This window comes from Mercenaria mercenaria, chromosome 15 (genome assembly GCF_021730395.1).
Source record: "Mercenaria mercenaria strain notata chromosome 15, MADL_Memer_1, whole genome shotgun sequence".
Lineage (NCBI taxonomy): Eukaryota > Metazoa > Mollusca > Bivalvia > Venerida > Veneridae > Mercenaria > Mercenaria mercenaria.
Genome location: NC_069375.1, coordinates 68222437 through 68248132, shown reverse-complemented (window position 1 = coordinate 68248132; position 25696 = coordinate 68222437). Strand labels below are relative to the sequence as shown.

Sequence of the window (25696 nt, the reverse complement as noted above, 5' to 3'; positions counted from 1 at the left end):
TCTAGCAAGATTGTTCAGATTATTTCCCTGGGGTCAAATATGGCCCCACCCTGGGGGTCACATGGTTTATATAAACTTTTATAGGAAAAAACTTTGAAAAACCTCTTGTCCAAAACCACAGAGCCTGGGGCTTTGATATTTTGTTTATGAAATCATCTAGTGGTCCTCTACTAAGATTGTTCAAATTATTCCCCTAGGGTCAAATATGGCTCCGCCCTGGGGGTCACATGGTTTACATAGACCTATATAGGGAGAAACTTTGAAAATCTTCTTGCCGAAACCACAAGGACTATGGCTTTGATATTTTGTAGCATCATCTAGTGGTTCTCTATGAAGTTTGTTCAAATTATCCCTCTAGAGTCAAATATGGCCCCGCCCCAGGGGTCACATGGTTCATATAGACTTATATAGGGAAAAACTTAGAATCTTCATGTCCATAACTTACATCATTCAAATTTGGACCACATGTATAGTTTTGAGTGGCAAGATGAACCTTGACATGAGTTGACCTTGATCTTGACCTAGTGACCTACTTTCACATTTCTGTAGCTACAGTCTTCAAATTTGGACCACATGCATAGGTTGTTGTACCGAAAAAAACTTTGACCTTGTTATTGACCTAGTGACCTACTTCCACATTTTTGAAGGTACACGCTTCAAATTTGGACCACATGCATAGTTTTTTGTTCCAAAATAAAATTTGACCTTGATTCTGACCTAATGACCTACTTTCACATTTCTCAAGCTACAGCCTTCAAATTTGGACCACTTGCATAGTTTTGTTTTCCGAAAGTAAATTTTACATTGATTTTGACCTAGTGACCTACTTTCACATTTCTGAAGCTAAAGCCTTCAAATTTGAACCACATGCATAGTTTTGTGTACCGAAATGAACTTTGATCTTGAGATTGACTTAGTGACCTACTTTCACATTTCTGAAGCTACAGGCTCTAAATTTGGACTGCATGCATATTTATTTTTGTGTTCTGAATTGCAATTTGACATTGATTTTGACCTATTACCTACTTTCACATTTCTCAAGCTACAGCCTCCAAATTTGAAGCACATGCATAGTTCTGTCTACAGAAATAAACTTTGACCTTGAAATTGATCTAGTGACCTACTTTCACATTTCTCAAGCCACAGCTTTCAAATTTGGACCACATACACTTTGTTTTGTACCGAAATGAAATTTGACCTTGATTTTGACCTTGAGGCAGTCTTGAAATTTGGAACATTCAAAAATGGCTGAGTGGATGGCGCCAAGATCTCTCTGTAATCTCTTGTTAGGTTAATAGATTAAAGGTCAAGGTCAGATTAAACCAGAATGGTAGAACTTCTGTTTACAGTGAGCATATAATTTCTGTTCCTTGTGCAATTACTGAATGCATCAAAGGGGGCATTTCGTGTTCGACGAGCTCTTGTTAACTTAGAATTTTTGGTTAAAGTTTATTGATAAAGTCAAATATCTCTGTAACTATCAAAGCTATTGACTTGAAACTTAAAATACTTATTGACCATCAAAGTCTACACCAGGAAAAACAATCCATATAACTCTGGTTTGAATTTTGACAGAATTATGCCCCTTTTTAACATAGAATTGTTTGTTAAAATTTTTGATAAAGTCAAATATCTCTGTTACTATGAAAGCTTTGAAACTCAAAATAGTTATTTACTATCAAAATCTACACCAGGAGACACAATTCCAATAACTCTAATTTGAGTTTTGACAGAATTAAGCCCCTTTTTTTAACTTAGAAGTTTTGGTTAGAGTTTTAATAAAGTCAAATATCTCTTGTTACTATCAAAGCTTTTGACTTGAAACTTAAAATACTTGTTTACCGTCAAAGTCTACAGCAGGAGAAACAATCCCCATAACTCTAATTTGAATTTTGACAGAATTGTGTCCCTTTTTAACTTAGAATTTTTTGTTAAATTTTTTGATAAATTCAAATATCTCTGTTTCTATTAAAGCTTTTGACTTGAAACTCAAAATAGTTATTTACTATCAAAGTCTACACCAGGAGACACAATTCCCATAACTCTGATTTGGATTTTGACAGAGTTATGCCCCTTTTTAACTGGGATTTTTAGCTCGACTATACAAAGTATAAGGAGAGCTATCCTACTCGCCCCAGCGTCGGCGTCTTTCCGCGTCCCCACCTTGGTTAAAGTTTTGGTGCACTTTCTCTTTTTTCAACTTAACTCTGTAATTACTTGATGGATTTGATTCAAACTTGAAATACTTATTCCTCATCATCATCCACATCATCTGACATAAGGGCAATAACTCTGGCACCAATATTTCATGAATTATCCCCCCTTTTCACTTAGATTTTCAGGTTAAAGTTTTGATGCGCTTTCACTCTATCTCTGTTATTACTGAATGGATTTGATTCAGACTTAAAATAGTTGTTCAACATCATTACCCTTATCATATGACACAAGGTGCATAACTCTGGGACCAATTTTTCATAAATTATTTCCCCTTTTTACTTAGAATTTTAGGTTAAAGTTTTAATGCACTTTCACTCTGTTTCTGTTATTACTGAATGGATTTGATTCAAAATTCCCCCTTTTTACTTAGAATTTTAGGTTAAAGTTTTGATGCACTTTCACTCTGTCTCTGTTATTACTGAATGGATTTGATTCAAACTTAAAATGGTTGTTCAACATCATCACCTACACTATATGACACAAGCTGCATAACTCTGGCACCAATATTTAATGAATTATGCCCCTTTTTGCTTAGCATATACTTATATAGTGTTTTGATACATTTTATCTTTACCTCTCTTATTACTTTAAGTTGATATTTTTGACATAGATTCAGGCTATTGAGCAATATATTCATCCACAATTGGAGTCATTAAACACTCCAGTGACAGCTCTAGTTTCCTCAGATGTGCCCAGTTTCACTATCTAGCATCGGAATAGTCGAGCACGCTGTCTCCTGTGACAGCTCTTGTTTTTACTGGCAAAGCTCCAATTCAGAGCCTTCCATTTCATGTCCACTCTGTATCTCCTAAACCCTTTGAAGGATAATTATGAAACTTGGGTCAAATGATCACCTCATCAAGACAATATTCAGAACTCATGAGTCAGCCATGTCAGCCCAAGGTCAAGGATTTGAGCCTTCCAGTTCATGTCTGCTCTGTATTTCCTAAACCCCGTGAAGGGTAATCATGAAACTTGGATCAAATGATCACTTCATCAAGATGATGTGCAGAACCCATGAGTCAGCCATGGTGGCTCAAGGTCAAGGTCACAACTCAAGGTCTAAGGTTTGAACCACTATCCATAACAGCAGCGGGGGATATAGCTGTCTTTTGTTTCTTTTCATGGTAGTATAACTTGCATCATACTGTAAAATCAGAAATTTTCATGAGGTATTTATTTTGCTATATTTACTTACTGTTGGTATTCACACAGACAGCGTCCATATGACAAAAGTTGGACATATATCTTAACTATATCTGCAGTTCTAACCAGTTACAAATTCACATAAAGCTAATTTTTATTCTCATAAAAATTTCAGAATTTATGGTATTTGTGAGTTGAATTTCGAGCATTTTCAAAGATTGAATGTAGAGAAATTCTGTTCCTTTTTGATATAAGTTAAAATGTTTTTCTTCTTTGTAGGCCAGCATTACTTACGACATATTCGTGATTTGACCTTGGAGAATTGTCACAGTATGCGAGTTGAGAAATTCTGTGCCTTTCTAACATTCCTACCCGAGCTACGGTACCTCACACTGCGAGAAATATTCAAGGAACCTCCACTTGGCTGCTCAAGGTATAATTTTACAATTACTTCAGACTTTCCATTCCTTTTTTTTTGTTCCAAGATACATTGTTTATACTAATTTTCAACAATATTTTGTTCGCGCTATGGTTAGTTACCCAACCCGCCACTTTACACATTAACAAGTTGATTCAGGCAGAATAAAATAGAATATTTGGGGTAAATGTAGTCTTTATCTTTTCATTTATTTGTGGAGAACAGGTTAGTTCTGGTACAGAATCCAAGAACATTTGTTATACTAACTGCCCACAGAAACATTACTGAAATATTGCTGTATAACAATGCTTAATCCAAAACAAAGCAAAATGCAAACCATTATAAATTTTAACTTAATAAGAAAAGTGTGTCTGATGTGCATGATAACTGCATTATGAAGGTGGAACTTTGGGGCTCGTGGTGTGATCTTTTCTTTTATATTCTAATTGTTCCAGGGTTGGACTCAGCGCTGGCACTGGTTTGGGAATATCTGCAGCATTAATAAACCCCCAGCCTTTAGTGAATAATCCCGGTGGCTTGAACAACAATGACGATGATGATGCTGCTGACAATGCAGCTGTAAATGGTGCAAATGATGGTGCTATAGACAATAATCCACCAGCTGAACAAGGTCAAGGTGATAACAGGGGAGAGGATGATGGGATTGAAAATGAGGCAGCCAATCAGAATGGAGATAGGGGAAATGTAGCCAATCACAATGCAGCTGCTGAATTTGAAAATCAAAATGAACGTTATAACTTCAGACATACGTCAAGAAATGCCTCTTGTCAAACAGATTCTGAACAAGGCTCATCAAGAACAACTAGGAGTAAAAATAAGACTGAAAATTCCAGCAGAAAGTCGCCTAGAATATCTCATAATGTTCGAAGTTCTAAAACTACCCAAAAGAATACTAATCAAGCAGCCTGTGATAAAAACAAAAGTTTAAATAATGAATCAAGTTCAGATGGGCGTGGGGTTCCAGTAGGGAGTAAAAATGGAGTGGTTTCTAAGAGAGGAAAGGCCCTTGTAACCAAGAAGGGGCTTGTCAGTAGGGTGAAGTCAAGTAAAGGAAAGGGAAAAGAAAGTGACACTTTGAAGACAGATGCTGAAAAAGAGAATTCAAAAGTTAAGAATGGTATGTGTTATTCATGAATTCAAGGTAAGGTATGTACATAGTTGTGGTCAGTTTTCAAAGGTAGCCAGCAGTATATATTTGACACAATTGTAAATAAAGTAAGTGAAACCTATGATTTATGACTGATAACTTAATTTTAGAGAAAGTTTGTCATAGATGTAGGATAGTGATGAAGGTCTTAAAAATATTGACAAAAATACTTATAGATAGTCTGAAATGATTGAGGATTCCTGCTTCTTATGGACTGTATACAAGCTTATAAAATAAGAGAATTTGAATACAGTCTCAAATGTCAAGCATCTGAATGATCATAGGCTCAGTCTAGAAATTGACCAATGGCTAGGCTGCATTCTGACTGGTTTCCAGTCTCAAGTTTACAACATTGGTTCCTGGCCTAGATTGATAGGAAATATACCTGCCTGTCGGGTATATTGTCATTTTTCAAACCATCAAGAGGAAAATACAACTTGCTTTGGGATCAGACTCTCAACTTCTTAATCTGAGCTAACCAGGCATATAGTTTTGTTATAATTTCATCACTATACAGGTTGCACCTGTGTGAAAGAGACAGTAGATATTGGTTGTCAGGCCTCAAATGATGACATCAGGAAAGCTTGCAGTCAGAAAAGCACAAGAAAAAAGAGGGCTGCTCGGAAACCTCAGGATAAGGAGAAAATAATTAAAGCAGGTTTGTGTTGGCTGTTTAAATAAAGAAATTATGAATTAGTTAGTAATCTTTAACTATGAACTCAATGATGTGCTGTCTAAGAGTACCTACCTGAACAACCTTGTCCCACGTTTGAGTTTGTTTTTATCTTGCATTTTTTAGCTCACATGTCACAAAGTGACAAGGTGAGCTTTTGTGATCGTGCAGCGTCCGTCGTCTGTGCATCCGTGCGTCAGTGCGTCCGTGTGTAAACTTTTGCTTGTGACCACTCTAGAGGTCACATTTTTCATGGGATCTTTATGAAAGTTGGTCAGAATGTTCATCTTGATTATATCTAGGTCAAGTTTGAAACTGGGTCAGCTGCAGTCAAAAACCAGGTCAGTAGGTCTAAAAATAGAAAAACCTTTTGACCTCTCTAGAGGCCATACTTATGAATCGATCTTCATGAAAATTGGTCAGAATTTCACCTTGATGATATCTAGGTCAAGTTTGAAACTGGGTCACGTGCCTTCAATAACTAGGTCAGTAGGTCAAATAATAAAAAAACCTTGTGACCTCTCTAGAGGCCATATTTTTCATGGGATCTGTATGAAAGTTGGTCTGAATGTTCATTTTGATGATATCTAGATCAATTTTGAAACTGGGTTAAGTGCGGTCAAAAACAAGGTCAGTAGGTCTAAAAATAGAAAAACCTTATGACCTCTCTAGAGGCCATACTTTTGAATGGATCTTCTTAAAAATTGGTCGGAATGTTCACCTTGATGATATCTAGGTCAAGTTCGAAACTGGGTCACATGCCTTCAATAATTAGGTCAGTAGGTCAAATAATAAAAAAAACTTGTGACCCCTCTAGAGGCCATATTTTTCATGGGATCTGTATGAAAATTGGTCTGAATGTTCATCTTGATGATATCTAGGTCAAGTTCGAAACTGGGTCAACTGCATTCAAAAACTAGGTCAGTAGGTCTAAAAGTAGAAAAACCTTGTGACCTCTCTAGAGGCCATACTGTTGAATGGATCTTCATGAAAATTGGTCAGAATGTTCACCTTGATGATATCTAGGTCAAGTTCGAAACTGGGTCACATGCCATCAATAACTAGGTCAGTAGGTCAAATAATAAAAAACCTTGTGACCTCTCTAGAGGCCATATTTTTCAATGGATCTTCATGAAATTGGTCAGAATTTTTATCTTGATAATATCTAGGTCAGGTTCAAAACTGGGTTACATGAGCTCAAAAACTAAGTCACTATGTCAAATAATAGAAAAAACGACGTCATACTCAGTTCAAAACTGGGTCATGTGGGGACAGGTGAGCGATTCAGGACCATCATGGTCCTCTTGTTCTATCATTTACAGTACAGTAAGGCTATCATTAAAAAAACATCTGTTTGCCGTAATGCAACCTACCCGTGAAAATCGCTGGGACCCAGCTTTTGCACAAAACATTTTGGGTTGTTTTACCAAATGCAATTTTTTGATTAGGGCCTAAACAAACATAAGGTGTCTGCCACTCATCTGAGGTCACAACTGCACATTCTTATATGGCTTTTCCAGGAAGTGGACTCAAGAGTGGTTCCAATAAGCTTGAAGCTTTCATCACAATTGAGCTAAAACAAATTAGTATTAACTAAACAAAACACTGTATTTGTAGACCACAGCCTAATCCTACGTACATTCTTCATCAGGTCAAAATGCGTTTTATATTGTCAGTGGCGGTGAACTTACTACATTTATTTTCTAGGAAGATACAAGCCTAGTTCAGTGTATGAGACACCAAGGCCAAGCCCGTCCTGCCCATTACACCATGGTAGGAAGCGGTCAAAACCATCAGTGGCGGACAAATGTGACAGTACGAATGATCCGGTCTGGGAAGAGGACCACAGTATGGTAGTTATTTAATTCTTTCAAAAGAATTTTTTTCAAAAGTTTGATTACTATACAATATTGCCTTATAAAGTTCTGTTGGAAATGCATTAAAGAGGCAGGAAGTATTTTTGCAACTGTTTTGCAGAAAAAAGTTTGTTCATGCAAAAAGCCTGCACGCTTAGCTCAATAGAGAGTGTGTATCCAGGGATTGAAGGGTCATGAGTTTGATACCTGGATGATGTGTATGTATTCTGTGATGATTTGATAAAAGACATTGTGTCTGAAATCATTTGTCCTCCACCTCTGATTCATACATGTGGGGCAGTTGGCAGTTACTTGTGGAGAACAGGTTTGTACTGGTACAGAATCCAGCAACACCTGTTAGGTTAAATGCCCGCTGTTACATAGCTTAAATACTGTCGAAAAATGGCGTTAAACTCAAAACAGACAAACAAATCAAGCAAGAGATGTTTTGTGAGCTCATAACTTACAGCTGCCTGTGGGAGTCATGCTGTGTTTGAACTGTCTCTCCTTCCATCACATTTTCTTGTGTACTCAACTCCTTCGTTTTTCATCAGATTCAAATAAAACTTTGTATAAATCATCAACATGAAGTGGACATGGGCATTTTTTTTAGAATTTTTGTGTCCTGTATTTTGTCTGCCCAGAAACTTAAACATTTAACACCCATTATGCATTCATGCAGTCTGATCATGGTCTGCACTGTTCGTTATTCAGTCTGTAAAATTTCAGTGAACTCTCCTTTGAATAATAAGTGGTACTGCCCAAATTGAATGATTGACCAGTCTGCACTATTGAACGAGTGTGATATTTTCATATGTCTTTAAAAAAATGGTTTTGTATTTGTTACTGGACCATATTGAAAATAAGATTTGTATGCTACATATAGGAGTTAACCCTCTTTAAATAAAGTATTAATTATTATTATTACAAATGATGAATTTCAAAGTTATGTATTACTACAGGTGTTGACTATCCTACATAGAAGATTAGAGTACTTAAAAATTGATGCTGTAGGAATTACAGAACTAAATGTTGTCTGCTACAATCTACAAACATTATCAGGTAGGTCTTTGTCATCCACAATCTACACACCCCTTTGAATGATAAATGGTACTGCCCAGATTGAATGATAGACCAGTCCATTTCAGAAATGTAGCAGGGTAAAGGTTAAAGGTGGCAAGCTTATTTTACCATGAATTCTTGTTAGGCATGATTTAAAGTAAGATTATAATATTTATACAATATTTGATAACAACTTCAAATAAGAATGATGAATCTTTGCTTTGAAGTCTTCAGAGTCAGAGCCCGCCCGCTTAGCTCAGTAGGTAGAGCATTGGTCTACGGATTGCTGGGTTGTGGGTTTGATCCTCAGGCGGGGCGTATGTTCTCTGTGACCATTTGATAAACGACATAGTGTCTAAAATCATTTGTCCTCCACCTCTGATTCATGTGGAGCCCTCCCGCTTAGCTCAGTAGGTAAGAGCGTCGGTCTACGGATCGCGGGGTTGCGAGTTCGATCCTTGGCCGGGGCGCATGTTCTCCGTGACTATTTGATAAACGACATAGTGTCTAAAATCATTAGTCCTCCACCTCTGATTCATGTGGGGAAGTTGGCAGTTACTTGCGGAGAACAGGTTTGTACTGGTACAGAAACCAGGAACACTGGTTAGGTTAACTGCCCACCGTTACATGACTGAAATACTGTTGAAAAACAGCGTTAAACCCAATACAAACAAACAAACTGATTCATGTGGGGAAGTTGGCAGTTACTTTTGATGAACAGGTTTGTACTGGTACAGGATCCAGGAACACTGGTTAGGTTAACTGCCCGCCGTGACATGACTGAAATACTGTTGAAAAACGGCGTTCAACCCAAAACAAACAAACAAAAAATCAAGGTCAGACATTGAAATTTAAAAAATGAAATTAAATTCCTTACAAATTTACTAATCTTGCAGATCACTTAAATGTATCATTTGAAGACTTGAATGTATCAAAGTATATTAGGAGAAGTGTCTTCCAGGGTACAGTATGTTCAAAAAGTTCAGTAACTTCAAAAAATGGGGTCCCGTCGGTTAGGCTTAACAAATGCAATAATTGATATTCAAGAGGGACTAATTTTAATGGATTTCATGGTTGAGTGAATCCATGACATGAAATTCCAACAAACAGGTAAAATGGCATTTTGGAAATACGACTTTGAACTTGATACAAGTTATTTTATTGATGTTATTTGAAACATTACTTCCCTACATCTTTAAAGTTAATGTTAACTTAGCATGCTTTTTTGTTTGTCAGATGTCTGTCATACGACCACAGTGGGGTTGTTTCATTCTTAGCTGCTACATATATTTCTGAAACAATTTTAACACTTACCACGATTGACACGATTGATTCTGCCTTTGCACATCCGTGCAGTCTGATCATGATCTACACTGTTCGCCATTCAGTTAGCATCTTTTTGGTAAGCACCCCTTTTAACAGCTAATGGTACTGTCCAAATTAATAGATGGACAAGTTCATTATAGAGATTGAGCAGGGTAAGGGTTAATCAAACATGGACTGTGTGTCCGTAGGAGCAACACAGTCTGGCTGCATCTGGAAATTGGCTTCTTAATACAAGGGAAAATTTAATACAACTAAAATTTGATTTAGGAAGTTAGCTGACTGGCTGCTGATTGCAAGTGACTGCATAATACAGGTGGCAGCTTAGGCAGTTATAATTGTATGGCTATTAGTTTTCAGTCAAGTTTGATATTGGGTCAAATTGAACCATTAAGTCAAGACTTTTGACCGTTGATTATTGGAAGTGCATTGTTTCCACTCAACAAATTGTTATCATATTTAGACAGAATTTGAAATGTCTAGTTGGTCATGGGTAAAGTCAGACCAGCAGGTCAAGAGGTATCTTATCCATGTAAAATTTTACTTGGAATTAATTCATATTTATAAAATATCATTCTGGCATTACTTTCTCTTTCAGTGTCAAGATGCAGAGTGCTTAAATATGTAAAATTGAAAGAGGCTCCTTTCCTTGAAAATGTTCATGTGTCTCAGTGTAGGAAAGTGAATGAATCCAATCTGCTGGATGAAATATACAGACTGCCACCAAACAGGAGCAAGTTTGTGTCCTTACGCCCTCTTCACTATGTAAGTGTTTATTTTGTTGGGACGTTTATTCATAGATTCTGACCTTTATGATTAAAAAATAATGGGAATCTTATTTCACTTGTTGGGATTGAATTATGTAGACTTATGCACACAAGAAATCCATGAGAAATCATGCCCCTTAAATACTGATGACTTCACAGTATCATTTAGGGAGAAAGAAGGAAGTGTGGGTGGCGGGGGGCATCCATGGCTATGTTGTTAAAGTCACTGGTTTCAAATCACTTGTCCCTTACCACAGTGGGTTCGAAACCTTACTTTGTTTGAAAATTGCTTTCACATGAGGAAGCCAAGGGATGCATGAGGATTTCCGTCTTCCTCATTCACAAAATATGTGTCCTATATTTGTGTTGATACCATGTTTAACACTCCCATTTCTCTCTTCCCCTCCCGCCCCCTCAAGGTTGCTGATATACATCCTTGACGATATTCACCAAATAGTTGCCAGTTTTGTGTTGTATTTATCTACAGGGCACAATATGATGTTTGATGCTATTGTATAATAATTTTGACATACTAACTGTGATTTTATTGCGTAATAACATTGTACTTTCAGTTTTCTTTGTTTATTTGGAAAACAGATTGTGTACTACTATAAATATTCCAAAATGATGTGACTTGCCAGTTTTTAAGTTTTTAAGTTGTGATTATTTTGCACCATTATGTCTTCAAATATGAGTGCTATTTTATTTTGCTAGGTGGATGAGAGTTTGTATGATGACCTGATGTTCTTCGGTGATTTCCAACACTACAACTTCGGTACTGTGATGACATTTGACTACAGTGACAAACCCAGCGAGACCAACTATAACAAACTACGTATGAAATCATGGATCAGTATGCTAGAAAGAATGACAACGTAAGACAACAATGTTGTTATACTGCGATTTAACTCTTACCCTGCTAAATTTCTAAAATGGACTGGTCCGTCATTCAATTTGGACAATACAATTTATTATTTGAAGGGGATTTACTGAAAATTTACTGACTGAATAGCGAACAGAGCAGACCATGATCAGACTGAACGGATTTGAAACTATTGAAGATGAACAGAATTGAGACAAATACAATTTTTTGGATATTAATAATTATCATTTGTAAACAGAATGAAAAAAAGTTCGAGTAAGATAGGAAAAAATGGAAGGGGGAATATTGTCTGCGTTTGTCAGATTGAGAAGGGGGGGTTTTTTCTGCCTTTGTCAGATTGAGAAGGGGGGATTTTGTCTGCCTTTGTCAGATTGAGAAGGGGGAATTTTGTCTGGGAGGACTTTGTATCACGGCAACAATAATTTCATGCTGTTGTTTTTCAGGATGACGATGATGGACCATGGTTGGCAAAGATTCCATGAAATGGAGCATCCAAATAAAGGTCTTGTGGTCGAAGAAGGTTGGTGTCATAACTAATGTATACTGTTTATATCACCTCAGTCACTGGAACTACAAAAGTTCATAATAGGTAGTTTATGTCAGAGTGCACACATAAAATGCTTGACTATGGAATAAGTATTTTGTGTTCAAACTCTGGTTCCTCAAACTTATATCAGTACTTTACACCTGACACATGGTTTCTGGGGACTTAAGCTAGGCTTAGATTTTAGGGAAAAATCACTTCTCCCTCAGCTAAGATTAGGCAGAAGTGGGGAGATATTAGGGAGAAGTGGAGAGATTTAGTGCGATGACATGTCGGACAAAAAAAGGAACTTGATATACTTGTAACTGTTTTTATATAAGCTCCTGTCTTCATTTAATATATTTTATAACAACAAAATTAAAAAAAATCAAGCTTCTAGTGCTAACTGCATTAAAAGTTATACCAAGAAAACCCATAAATTTAAAGCATTTCACAGTCCTTTGAATAATATCATTAGACTACTTGCAGCCGTTGGTTGACAGTATTGTTTCAGACATGTATTACTTTAAAGTATGCTTAATTGACATTTTGTTTCAGACGTTTGTGTAAAGTATGTAACAAAGGACCAAATATATCACTGTGAAAAAATAAGAAAACGGAATTGAAATGACCGATACAGTTGTATCTTGATATCTTTGAATTTGCTATTCTCAAAATTAACTATACACTGGGCACATTAAAGAACCAGACTGTCTATTCGCTAAGTTAGCCAGACAGGCCTGTATCTAAAAAAGGATTTCTCTCTCTGTTCTTGGAGGATTTGTCTCGATCTGTACCTCTGGTCAGATCGCTCTGTGTCTGTACTAGTAGAGGATGAATTTTGCACCTGGATTGGCTGCCTTTACGTTATGTAAAGCACCTTTGAGTGTGTTTGTCATGAAAAGGGCGCTATATAAATCTGGTAGAATAATATTGTACACGTGTGTACATGTATCATATGTTATTTTAGGTGACAGCAGTTATTGCAATGGGTGTGTGATCCATAGATAGGTGTCATTGTGCATAAACATGTACCAAATATTTTTTTTTAGCAATGTATAAACATGTACCATATATTATTTTAGGCGACAGCAGTGATGGCTCTAAATGGAAGATGTATGCAGATATTCCATGGATAGGTGTGCTCAGCCAGTGTCCCGATATGGAAGAACAAAATATCAAAGATCCAGACTGGATGAAGCGTAATTTTGTTTCAAATATTTATTTGGACTGTTATAAATGAAGAACAAAAGTTAACAGTGAAAGATTTTCTCTAACCTGAGCAGTGCCGTAACTACTCCATTAGAGAAGTGAGTGGTTACTTGTGAAGGACAAGTTAGTACCGGTACAGAGCCCAGGAACACTGGTTAGGTTAACTGTCTGCTGTTACATCCTTAAGCCCTCTACAGACGGTAAGTTTTTGTTGTACAACACCAATTAAATTCAAGATGTACAGCCAAATATTACTGTGTGTACGATGCTATTCCTTGATTTCGTAAATCTTAAGTCTTGACTTACAGATTAGGACATGTTCTATTTCGTAAGTTTTGCCTTACGTACCACCCACGTTGACAAGCAACAAATTGGTAAATAATTAGTTGATAAAAGGCAAGTGAATGAAATTCCAGAAACATTTGCCCAAAAAATAAACACAAATCTTAATATAAAATGGCTTCTAATGCATAATAGAAAAAGGATGACACTGAAAAGTTAAATGATTTGAGCCGCGCCATGAGAAAACCAACATAGTGCGTTTCCGAGTCTGGTCCATGCTGTTCCCTAACGGTTTCTCTAATTGTAATAGAGCTTGAAAGCAAACATCATTGATCATGACCAGACTGCACGGATGCACAGGCTGGTCTTCATCCATGCTGGTCGCAAAGCCACTATGTTGGTTTTCTCATGGCGTGACTCATTTGTGTCATACGTAATCAAATTTATGGAACATAAAAAGGTGAATATTATTTTTATTATTAGTAGTTACATTTTTTTCAGTACCTGATGCACTATGTTTACTTGGTAAATCTCTGTGATTTTTATGAGAATGGAATACTGTCTGTATGTGAAAAATGTACAATTTCAAAATTGTACATCTTTGAGATAATTAGTGTTGTACAACAAAAACCTACCGTCTGTAGAGGGCTTTAGGCCACTAGCAGTCAAGCTGTATCTTAGTAAGAATTTGAAGTTTAAGTTAAACAGTCCCGTGATTTTTCAGGATTGGTCCTGATTTCAGATTTTTGACTGCCAGAATTTCGTTCTATAACTATTGAAAAAGTTTATTTCAGTCTTTAGAAGGTAGATTTTCAGGCTTTTGTATTTTGACTGAATCCCAAGCCTAAAGAACTAATTATGTATCTTGAATTGAAACATAAGACATCCTCCTTATTTATCATACATTCATAACCAAGTTAGGAGCCTCCATGGCAGAGAAATGAAGGTCCCTGACTTTGAAGTACTTCCCCCTTCCCCATTTGGGTTTGAAATCTCAATTAAGAGTGTAGAATTCTTCATATGAGGAAGCTGTCCTTTTCGGAAGATTTGCAGTTCCACCCAGGTGCCAATCCATGCCTGAAACAACTCGGCTCTTCCTCCATCATTAAATTTAAATAAAACAGGAAGTCACCATATGACATTAATTGTATTGCTTTGTCTCTGAGCCTAACGGAAATAAAACAAAAAATAAAATCATAACCAAGTTAGAGACCACTTTCCAAGAACTTTTAAACACGAAGAAATGCATGAAACAGAAGTCACAAATGACGTCACACCCAATATGAAATTTGAATGTATGTATGGAAAAACATTGATGTTTAAGGCTCCATTGAAATGTAACAGTTTATAAATGTTTATCACGTGTTTGACGTTGCAGGAGTGAAATAAAGCAATTATATAAATTTGATAATACACTCGTTTATTTATAGGAGACGTCGGGCGAATTTACTTTGTCTATATTAGTTAAAGAAGAAATTTTGATGTTTCATCTGAAAAAGTGTCCATGTGACAAAAAGAATATTACATTAGTGTCTTTCCACATTGAATTTTTTAAACTCGTTGAATAAAATTGATGAAATGCTCGACAGAGCCTCGCTATTATTTTATTCAACTCGTTTAATAAATTCAGTATTAAAAGACACTCATTTAATATCCTCTATGTATGTAATAATGATTATATTGCATTGCTCTATACACCATAAGCAACTTTTGGCAGCAGGTCTTAAGTTATTTCAACAACCCTCATATATATGATAAAAAGAACATAATGCAACATTCTCTAAAATGATGATGTTGAAATTTTATTTCAGCTGGAGTGTACAGTATGGAAGCTAAGGGACACTTCAGTTTCTGGGATGCCTATGCAGATGTACAGGACTATGTTGCTTACATGGGTCCGGATCAAGGTGGATTGTACGAATGTAATGTGCTAACCTACGTCAATATGTGTGACATCAGTGGTGTACCAACACAGGATGCTTTGAAAGTCTTGTAGGCTTTATTTTGAGAACTTGGAAATGTGATATCAAAAAGACGATTTTAAGGCACTATTGGTTTCAGGAGAAAACTGAACTGTGGCATTATACTGTTATTCTTTAAGACTTTGTATGGAAAACAGGTTTAATAATGCTGAAATGTGATGTACAAAGATGATTTTAAGGCACAATGGTTTTACAAGTGACTTAAATATGTGGCATCTTATGCTGACTTAATTTGGGAGTGCTTTGAGAGCAGTTAAGATTTTATGTATAGAGATAAATGTGATCAGTTTCTTTCTTTTGCACAACACTGAAATGTGAACTAAATGATTTGTGACATTATTCATATACTTTCAAAGAATACCATTGGAATTACATACATGCTGTTAGAGGACACTGAAATGTGACCTCAAGATGATTTTTGTGTAGAAATCAGTTGTGTTGGAAAACGCTGAACTGGACATAAAACTATACCAGTAATAGGCCAAATATATATGGCTGTTTAGAATATAGATAAGACATGTTCTGTTTCAGAAGCCGTAAAATGTGATCAGTGTTTGCTTTATTGCACACTACTGATAGGTGACATCATCAGCTTGTCTGTCCGGAGTCGTAACCTTAAAAACTGTTCAGTAGATTTTCAACTACACGCAAATGTTCCTAAATATTAAAGTTTAGGTATAAAGTAAATGTCTCGCTTAGCAGTCCAGTAGCATCATTTCATTTCTGTTCCCATATGTTCTTGACAGCTGAAAGGAATTTCATAAAACTGGCATCAGGTATTTACCACATGAAGGCAACATGCCAAACACATTTGAGCCGTGCCATGAGAAAACCAACATAGTGGCTTTGCGACCAGCATGGATCCAGACCAGCCTGCACATCCGCGCAGTCTGGTCAGGATCCATGCTGTTCGCTTTCAAAGCCTATTGGAATCAGAGAAACTGTTAGCGAACAGCATGGATCCTGACCAGACTGCGCGGATGTGCAGGCTGGTCTGGATCCATGCTGGTCGCAAAGCCACTATGTTGGTTTTCCCATGGCGCGGCTCATTTTTTAAATTAGTAGGTCAAGGTTACAGTTGAGGCCAGTTGGAGGCCGGTTGTCAGATAGGTCTATTTCATGTCGGACCATATGTTCTAAACAGCTGGAATAAATTTTTGAATAATCAGCATCAATTACTTACCTTATAAAATGGTTTGTTAGTGCTTATAATCCAGGTCATTAGGTCAATGTTATACTTAGATGCCCAAGGTCTAATTGCTTTATTTAATGTCCGACAGTGTACTCCATATTAACTTGACTGTTACAAGAATTTTGATAAAACTTGCATCTGTTATTACCTTATGAGGATACAATGCAGAATTGAAAGCCAAAATCACTTGGTCCAGTCCCCTTCCCAGTGTCCAAGTGGCGTCTTCTTGATGTTTTACAGAAGCATGTCTTACAAAATATGACATTTTGTTGTACATATGGAGGCATGCCCCTTTAATGGAGAACACTGTCACAGCTGATACATTTATTTTGTGCTGGATCTTTGTTGAATAATTTTGAGGGAGAGATTTAATAATCTTGTTCTATGTTGAAGCTGAAATGTCACTTCTTTTGTTCCTATTGTGTTTTCTGGATTGACAGCCAACAAATGATGGAAAACTTTCCATGGCGGATGATGAATAATTCAGACACACACATGTATGTCTGAATATATCTCGTTCATAGGGGACATTGTTAATCTTTTTATTTTGTGGTTATTTTTCTCCATACAATAGAGATGGGCAAGATAATATCAATAAAATGTTATACCGGAACATTGTGTTGTTTACTGATGTTAAACATCTTGTAAATACCTTTACATTTATGTGATTTTTAAGTCAAGATTTTTTTTATTTACAAAACTTGAAAATTCATACGAGGTTTAATACATCATTCAGGAGGAAATATAATGTATAGAAAGTATCCAGTACGTGATATATTGGCCTGTAATGTGATTTTAAAGCAAACTGCTTATCGGAGAAAAATGGCTGTAGAACAACTAGCTACTTTATAAACGAGTAGCTTTTAGGTAGATGTAAAAACAATTTCATACTTAAATGTGATTGCCATGGTGGTGCAGATATCCTTTGTTAGGATTTGCCGAAAACAGTAACATGTCCAAATCTTTTGTCCTTCAACTCTTTGTTAATGGGAATTAGTTGTTGTTAGTAACTGTAGAAAAGTTCTGAAAAATTACAACTTGTTATCCCAGTCACACAGTGCAGATAGCTACGTTTAGCCACGGATAGAAACATAGTAATCCGTATTGCTCCGTACCAGAAAGTAGTAATCTGTACCAACACTTGGTCAAACCGTATTCAAAACTTATCCCAAACTTGCAAGTTTCTCCAACTTCTGAACATGCACAAAAGTTTGAGTGATCCATAGCCATTTGAGCACGACTTTAGTCCAAGTTGGTTGAAACTTGTTCATCCATAGTTAAACGTACTAAAACGTAGTTATCCGTACTGAAACGTACCTTGCTGTATTGATTCGTAGCTGAATGTAGTTATCCAAGGCTGCACGTACTTAAGCGTAGTTCAATGAAGTTCAGCGCAGACCCGTTCACGTGCTGGGCCAGTTGTCAGGCGCAGTAAAATGTAGTACTTAATCGCGTCCTGTAATTTTTATTCCCCGTTTCTCATCATTTTTCCTGTACTAAGACGTACTGCTCAGTCCTTGGTTGTGTCCCCCCCTCAGATCCATCCCATCCGCACCATACCTCAACACACGGATATATCGGTATGTGTGACTGTAGCTTTAACTCCAATACAAACAAAAGCTGTTGGTAAAATATGTCCTCAGTGACTGCCTGTAGTGTTTAGTCTTAAGCATGCTGTGACCTTGACCTAATGTCCCGAAAATCAGACGGAGGCATAATACCTACCATAGAGAATCATGCCATGAAACTCATGGTTACATACTCAAACATTGTATGTTTTGATAAGAGACAATTTCTAGTATGAAGATCACTTTGACCTTGACATTTGACTTACTGACCCCTCAAAAACAAGGTCATCTACTTACTACAGGCTTTCTTTGAAATTGTAAGGTTTTGGCAAAATCATTTTCTAGTTATTTACAGAAAAAAAAGTTTCAAGTCTAGTTTAAATCATTGTGACCTTGACCATTGACCAACTGAACGTTTGGGACCATCTTTTTACCACAGGCAGTTATCTCTGGAAGTTTGGTCATTGCAGTTAGAGGCTGGAAACAATTTCCAGTCTGAAGATCAAAATGACCTTGGCCTAAGTTGACCTAGCTATGACCAAAACAGGGAGTCTTCTACCAACCTCAAGCGATCATCCACTGTAAGCTAAAGTAACAAGAAACCAAACTACCAACAGGCAGACAGACCTGAGCCCCACCTCTTCAAAGGGAAACATAATAACAACACTGGTGATAATTTCTTATATAATGCTATAATTAAGCATGTGCACCAAAAAGGAAGTCTTGCATATAAGATTCACAATTGTATGAAACTGAACTTTCGTTTTCTTTTTTTTTTATGTTTCTGAAAAAATAGCATCAAAAATCTTGAACACATTCTCTCAAAATGTTAAAAAATTTCTGTCAGTGCTTGAACTTGCTAACCTAGACACAGTTAAAAGGAATTTTATAAATTATATTTAAAAAAAAAAATCACATCTACTAGTATCTGGTTTGTTATTCAAATTTAACTGTTCTGCTTGTTCTTCTATTGATATGTGTTACTGGGGGTTCTACCTGTTAATGCAAGAAAAAAACATTACATGTACTTTGAAAGTGGCAGACAACCTACTGGGGAGATTGAATATAGAGTCAGAGGTGTCAAAATTCAGACCACTGCAGTTAACCCTTAGCCTGCTGGCGGCAAGTGATTCTGCCTTTGCGACCAAGATCAGCCTGCACATCCGTGCAGTCTGATCATGGTCTGCACTGTTCGCTATTCAGTCAGTAAATTTTTAGTAAACACCCCTTCAAATGATAAATGGTACTGCCCAAATTGGAGGATGGACTAGTCCATAATAGAAATTTTGCATGGTAAGGGTTGAGCAAATTTATATAATGTACATGTACAACCTCAGCCGAAAGTTATAAGCATGTAAATTTCATCTACTGTAAACAGAACAATTTTCACATTGGCTTCATTTTGCGATTTCAGGGTAAGCCTTAATTAGTGTTAAGAAATTCACAATACGTTTGTGATTTAGGATACCATGCGGATAAAAAATCACACAATAGAATATCAGTAAGAATGTTTATATTCTGGGGCCACTTCACAGCCTAGGTAGTAGTAAATAACTGGCACTGAACAAGTTGGAAAGTGAAAATGCTATGATGAAAGATGTTCTTAATAATATTTCAGTCATATATAGTTTTCAGCATCTACATGTAAGTATGTTGTATTAGTGATAAAGCCCTAATAGCATGTTTTGCACTGCATGAACAGGGAATAAAATCCTTGCATCGGTTGACAAATCCAAGCATGTTTATAAAGCACTGAGACACTTGACCTACAAGGCACACAGAAATTCTTCATCCAAGGAAGGCACAACTTGCATCTCGACACCAATCCTGAAATGTATAAAGTGTATGAACAATTTAATGTAAAAACTGCTACTCGGGAGCTTTAAGGTAATCACCAGAATGCATGTCTGTAAAACTCAAAAGGCATGGCTAAAAACTGTAACTTGGGTAAAGTCTAGGATAAAACCTGAATCTTGAACATACTTTATCCATATGAGCTGCGCCATGAGAAAACCAACATAGTGCGTTTATGACCAGCATAGATCCAGACCAAGCAGTCTGCGGGGTCTGGTCAAGATCCATGCTGTTCGCTTTGAAAGTCTATTGCAATTAGAGAAACCGTTAGCGAACAGTATGGATGGTCGTAAATGCACTATGTTGGTTTTCTCATGGCACAGCTCAATATATGTATATATAGCTGCAGACCATGTAGTGGTAAAAGTCAACCAGGTATAGTGATTCATCAATTTAACAAATGAAAGAGCAACTGTACAGAGATAATCTGCCTGACAACATACTGGTCCTTCATTTCTAAAGATTTTTTTTATACAAGGAAATGAAAAGTCTGCATTAAGCTCCCACTGTGAAAACTGACTGACATTTCAAAAAATTTAACAGTCTTCTAAAAATGCACGCCTACACCTCTTTTATTTCACTCAGTTTCCTAAGTCAATATCATAGCTTTAAAGAACCGTGAAGTCAAATTCTGCTTTTGAGAAAAAGATCTATAAAACCAAAGATGTATAAAATAATTTTTCATAGCTCTTTGATAAAACTACCTTAAACTTCTGAAATTAAAATAATGACCATCAAATATTGGGCCATACTTGCAATAATCAAGGACAGTTACTGAATTATAGTAATAATATGGTAACCTACCTACTATAAAATCATTTGTGGGCATAAAATCTTGTGGTTTTGGTCAGCGTCATTGTTGTTGCAATATGAATTCGTGGATTTCAACTTTTGAACATGAAATTAACGGGAATTTTACTTGTTCGTTGAGATTAAATTTCGTGGGTTGACTCAACTATGAAATCCACAAAAATTAGTCCCCCACGAATATTAATGATTTCACAGTATTCATTGAATAATGATATAACCTTTTAACTTCAATAATGACCGAAAAAAGTCCTGTTATAAACATGTCACACAATATAACTAAGTATGCTATAAAAGTTTAGGCCCATGCAATTTATGGGAATGTGTATTATATTATAAAAATTACTAAGCACTTTTGTTTCCTTAATTTAACAGAACCATTTGGGCATATTTGCCATAGAGGGTATCCCGAGGAAGACTGTGCACTAGAGACTGCAATATCTCATTTTTGTCAGTATGTGTGCAAGAAAGCGACTTCAATAGATAAACATGGTCCAAATGAGATTGGAGAGTAACCAAACTTCTAGCATCTAACTGATTCATTCTGAGCCCAGTCTTAAAAACTGACCAATGGCAAGGCTACATTTTGTAAATGATCCATAACTTAAAAGCCTGGTATTTTTATATTTTCAGTTTTGTTATTTACTGTGTCATCTCTGTTTGAGACTTTCTCTTAACCCTTAGCCTGTTGGTGGCAAGTGATTCTGCCTTTATGACCAGTGCCAATCAAGATCTGCCTGCACTGATCATGGTCTGCACTGTTCGCTATTCAGTCAGTAAATTTTCAGTGAACACTCCTTCGAATTGTATAGCCCAAATTGAATGATGGACCAGTCCATTTGAAAAATTTAGCAAGCTAAATGTTAAGCTATATTGTAATTGGAATCGTAAACCTATGAGAAAAACTAAGACAACAGTGAACATTTAATGTCTGTACTCGGTAGTTACCCCAAACTATTCTGCAAACTAATCAACAACACAAAAAACCTCCAGAATGCCAGCCTTATTTTGGTGGGTGTGTCTTATAAGCATGTATGCCTTATTGATGAAAACAATGTACACAAATAATACTTACGATTTGAAAGTCTGAACAACCTCGTTGACTTTGGACGGATTACAACAGACAGCTCTTCGGACTTCTTTCTCATCAAACAACTTAGCAATATACTTTGCACCAACTCTTTTAAGGTCGTCTAGGGACACCTTTGATATCAGTTTGAGCAGATCTCTAAAAACAATACAAGTCTTTCAAATCCACTCTCTTAAAATAATACTACAATGTATGTACATTCACTTTTCCTTTTCTTAGCATAATTCTATCCCAACTCAGTTTGACTAATTAAACATAATGCTATGGTGTCATATTCTAACTAACTCTCTTAGCATAAGTTACAGTGATATTAAAATAGACTTATTTCTAGCAACTTCCTGTCTGATGCATACAGCAACCATGATTTCTTTGCCCCAAACCAAGACTTCGAACTTTTATAATGACTTTCTTACCAAAATGCTTTGTTTAACCCTTTCAATTCAACCCTAAGTATAATACGATGCAGACATTCTTCACCTTAGCTCTCTTACCATACTACTACCCTTATTCAATTTAGCTGCACTCTTCCAGCTTTCAAGTAACACTTACTTGTTATATGTATGGGGCACATCATTGAAGTAGGCCAAAATGGATTGTGTTGATACATCAGACACCGTAGTTTCCTTCTCAATCACTTCAAATGTAAGACTGCTCTTTGCTGATTCAAGTTCTATTTCATTCAACTCTGTTTTACCATTGATGTAATTCATCTGAAATAGGCATAAAAAACTGAAGAAACTAAAAAATTGTGACTAGTAACCATTACGCACCTTTAGTATTTAGAGTAATGAGTAGTCAGACAGAATAATAATTCAGCTGAGGTACCTCAGTTTTGCAAATGAGCTGCACCATGAGAAAACCAACATAGTGCGTTTGTGACCTAGCATGGATCCAGACCAGCCTGCGCATCCGCGCAGTCTGTTCAGGATCCATGCTATTCGCTTTCAAACCCTATTGCAATTAGAGAAACCATTAGTGAACAGCATGGATTCTGACTAGACTGAGGATGCGCAGGAGATTATTTTAGAAAAACAAACCCTTTTTTTGAAATAAACATTCATTTTAGGAGTTAAATAGTTTCAAAATTCTACAGACACTTCTTACTTTTTTATACTATCACCTGTCATATTCAATGCTTTTTTTTTTGGTTTTGTCAGGCCGACAAAACTGAGATCACAAGGAAATTTTTCCAGCTTTTGATAGAGAAGGAAGACCCCCAGTACTCCTAGTGGTACAGTTTCAGGCATTGGTGGCACATGGGTAGAGAACCGCCACCCAACTGTAAGCTTGTGGCTTCCTCACATAAAAAAATTCTACAGTGTAAGTGATGTTATGAATCCACATTAGTGGGAGGCAATTCAAATTCAGCACCCTTAACCTCTCAGCCATGTTGGCCACCACATTCCATTATTAGTGTAGCACACCTTATTAAAAAAAACTTGTAACAATGCATGCAACATACTATGTTAATGTAAATTAACTTACCACAATAGAGTAACCTTCCTTGTATGCATTTACAATGTGTGTAGACTTTGCCAATATAAAGTAAAGTAAACCAGATTCTGGTACAGCATACATTCTGAAATACAGAAAACATGGTGATCATACCACGGTACAGCATACATATGGAAATACAGAAGACATGGTGATCGTACCCCAGTACAGCATACATACAGAATACATGGTGATGGTACCCCGGTACAGCATACATACAAAAATACAGAATACATGGTGATGGTAACCCGGTACATCATACATACGGAAATACAGAATACATGGTGATCATACCCCAGTACAGCATACATACGGAAATACAGAATACATGGTGATCGTACATCATACATATGGAAATACAGAATACACGGTGATCATACCCCAGCACAGCATACATACGGAAATACAGAATACATGGTGACTGTACCCCAGTACAACATACATACAGAAAACATGGTGATCATACCACGGTACAGCATACATATGGAAATACAGAAGACATGGTGATCGTACCCCAGAACAGCATACATACAGAATACATGGTGATGGTACCCCGGTACAGCATACATACAAAAATACAGAATACATGGTGATGGTAACCCGGTACATCATACATACGGAAATACAGAATACATGGTGATCATACCCCAGTACAGCATACATATGGAAATACAGAATACATGGTGATCATACCCCAGTACAGCATACATATGGAAATACAGAATACATGGTGATCATACTCCAGTACAGCATACATATGGAAATACAGAATACATGGTGATCATACCCCAGTACAGCATACATATGGAAATACAGAATACATGGTGATCATACTCCAGTACAGCATACATGGAAATACAGAATACATGGTTATCATACCCCAGTACAGCATACATGGAAATACAGAATACATGGTGATCATACTCCAGTACAGCATACAAATGGAAACACAGAATACATGGTGATCATACCCCAGTACAGCAATCATATGGAAACACAGAATACATGGTGATCATACCCCAGTACAGCATACATATGGAAATACAGAATACATGGTGATCATACCATGGAACAACATACATACGGAAATACAGAATACACAGTGATCATAGCCCGGTATAACACACAAAATGAAATAGAGAACAATGGATAATGTAAACCCAGTTCTGTATATTTACTGACATATAGAACATCTGACTATCATAACCCATTATAGTATACATATTGAAATAAAGATCAATACCCAAGATCAACATACAAAATCCCATTGTCCCAATACGGCTTATGTACCTAAACATAGAATAAGTGACAATCATACCCCAGCACCATGTGCATAACCCTAGTATCAGAGTATGACTAATTTAGTGAAATATAGAACAAGTGACAACTGTACCCCAATATTGCATATATGACCCAGCATTTCCCCAGTGCAGTTAATGCACTGAAATATAGAAAACAATGACAGTCATGATCATACCCCAGTCCCACCTTACATAACCCAAGTTTTATTTAACTGAAATGAATTTTGTTTCTCTTAATTGGAGGTTCAAAACACTGTTTTTTAACAGTTATCATTTAACCTGATACATTTTTTTTGTTCTGTACCAGAACAGACTTACTCTCTACAAGTAAAATGACTTACCCTTTGCAAGTAACAAATGAATTCTCCGCATTACCCAAAGGTTTAGGACAAATGCCTTCGCTCTCTGAATTAATAGTCTTGAGTTATTATACAGTTACTTACTGAGTCCATCAGAATGCCAAATGCAATGTCAGTAGCTCTGTTCCAATACAGGTTTGGTTATTCAAATAACTTCATGTTAATAAAGCTTCAGTCAATAACTTTGTGCCAATATAGATTTTGTCAAGACAATAACTTTGTGCCAAGATAGATTTTGTCAAGTCAATAACTTTGTGCCAAGATAGATTTTGTCAACTCATTAATTTTGTGCCAAGATAGGTTTTGTCAAGTCAATAACATTGTGCCAAGATAGGTTTTGTCAAGTCAATAACTTTGTGCCAAGACAGATTTTGACAAGTCAATAACTTTGAGCCAAGATAGATTTTGTCAAGTCAATAACTTTGTGCCAAGATAGGTTTTGTCAAGTCAATAACTTTGTACCAAGATAGATTTTGTCATCAATAACTTTGTGCCAAAATAGGTTCTGTCAAGTCAATA

At 36.5% G+C, this 25696-nt stretch overlaps 2 protein-coding genes across 4 annotated transcripts in view; one reads left to right on the top strand and one right to left on the bottom strand.

Moving 5' to 3' along the window:
* Positions 1–17317, top strand: part of LOC123557346 (F-box only protein 38-like) — a 44136-nt gene extending 26819 nt beyond the window's left edge. For both annotated transcript variants that reach the window (XM_053525513.1, XM_045348770.2), the window contains 10 exons: positions 3643–3796; positions 4237–4919; positions 5467–5607; positions 7330–7475; positions 8441–8540; positions 10462–10628; positions 11345–11505; positions 11957–12033; positions 13122–13238; positions 15342–17317. In XM_053525513.1, coding sequence (XP_053381488.1) covers positions 3643–3796; positions 4237–4919; positions 5467–5607; positions 7330–7475; positions 8441–8540; positions 10462–10628; positions 11345–11505; positions 11957–12033; positions 13122–13238; positions 15342–15526 — 1931 coding nt within the window. In that variant the 3' untranslated portion in view covers positions 15527–17317. The remainder of the gene's footprint in view (positions 1–3642; positions 3797–4236; positions 4920–5466; positions 5608–7329; positions 7476–8440; positions 8541–10461; positions 10629–11344; positions 11506–11956; positions 12034–13121; positions 13239–15341) is intronic.
* Positions 17318–18945: 1628 nt separating this feature from the next.
* Positions 18946–25696, bottom strand: part of LOC123528508 (uncharacterized protein C05D11.1-like) — a 112632-nt gene continuing 105881 nt past the window's right edge. For both annotated transcript variants that reach the window (XM_053525515.1, XM_053525514.1), the window contains exons 21-24: positions 23509–23602; positions 22573–22733; positions 22009–22161; positions 18946–20099 (exon numbers count right to left, since the gene is read on the bottom strand). In XM_053525515.1, coding sequence (XP_053381490.1) covers positions 20039–20099; positions 22009–22161; positions 22573–22733; positions 23509–23602 — 469 coding nt within the window. In that variant the 3' untranslated portion in view covers positions 18946–20038. The remainder of the gene's footprint in view (positions 20100–22008; positions 22162–22572; positions 22734–23508; positions 23603–25696) is intronic.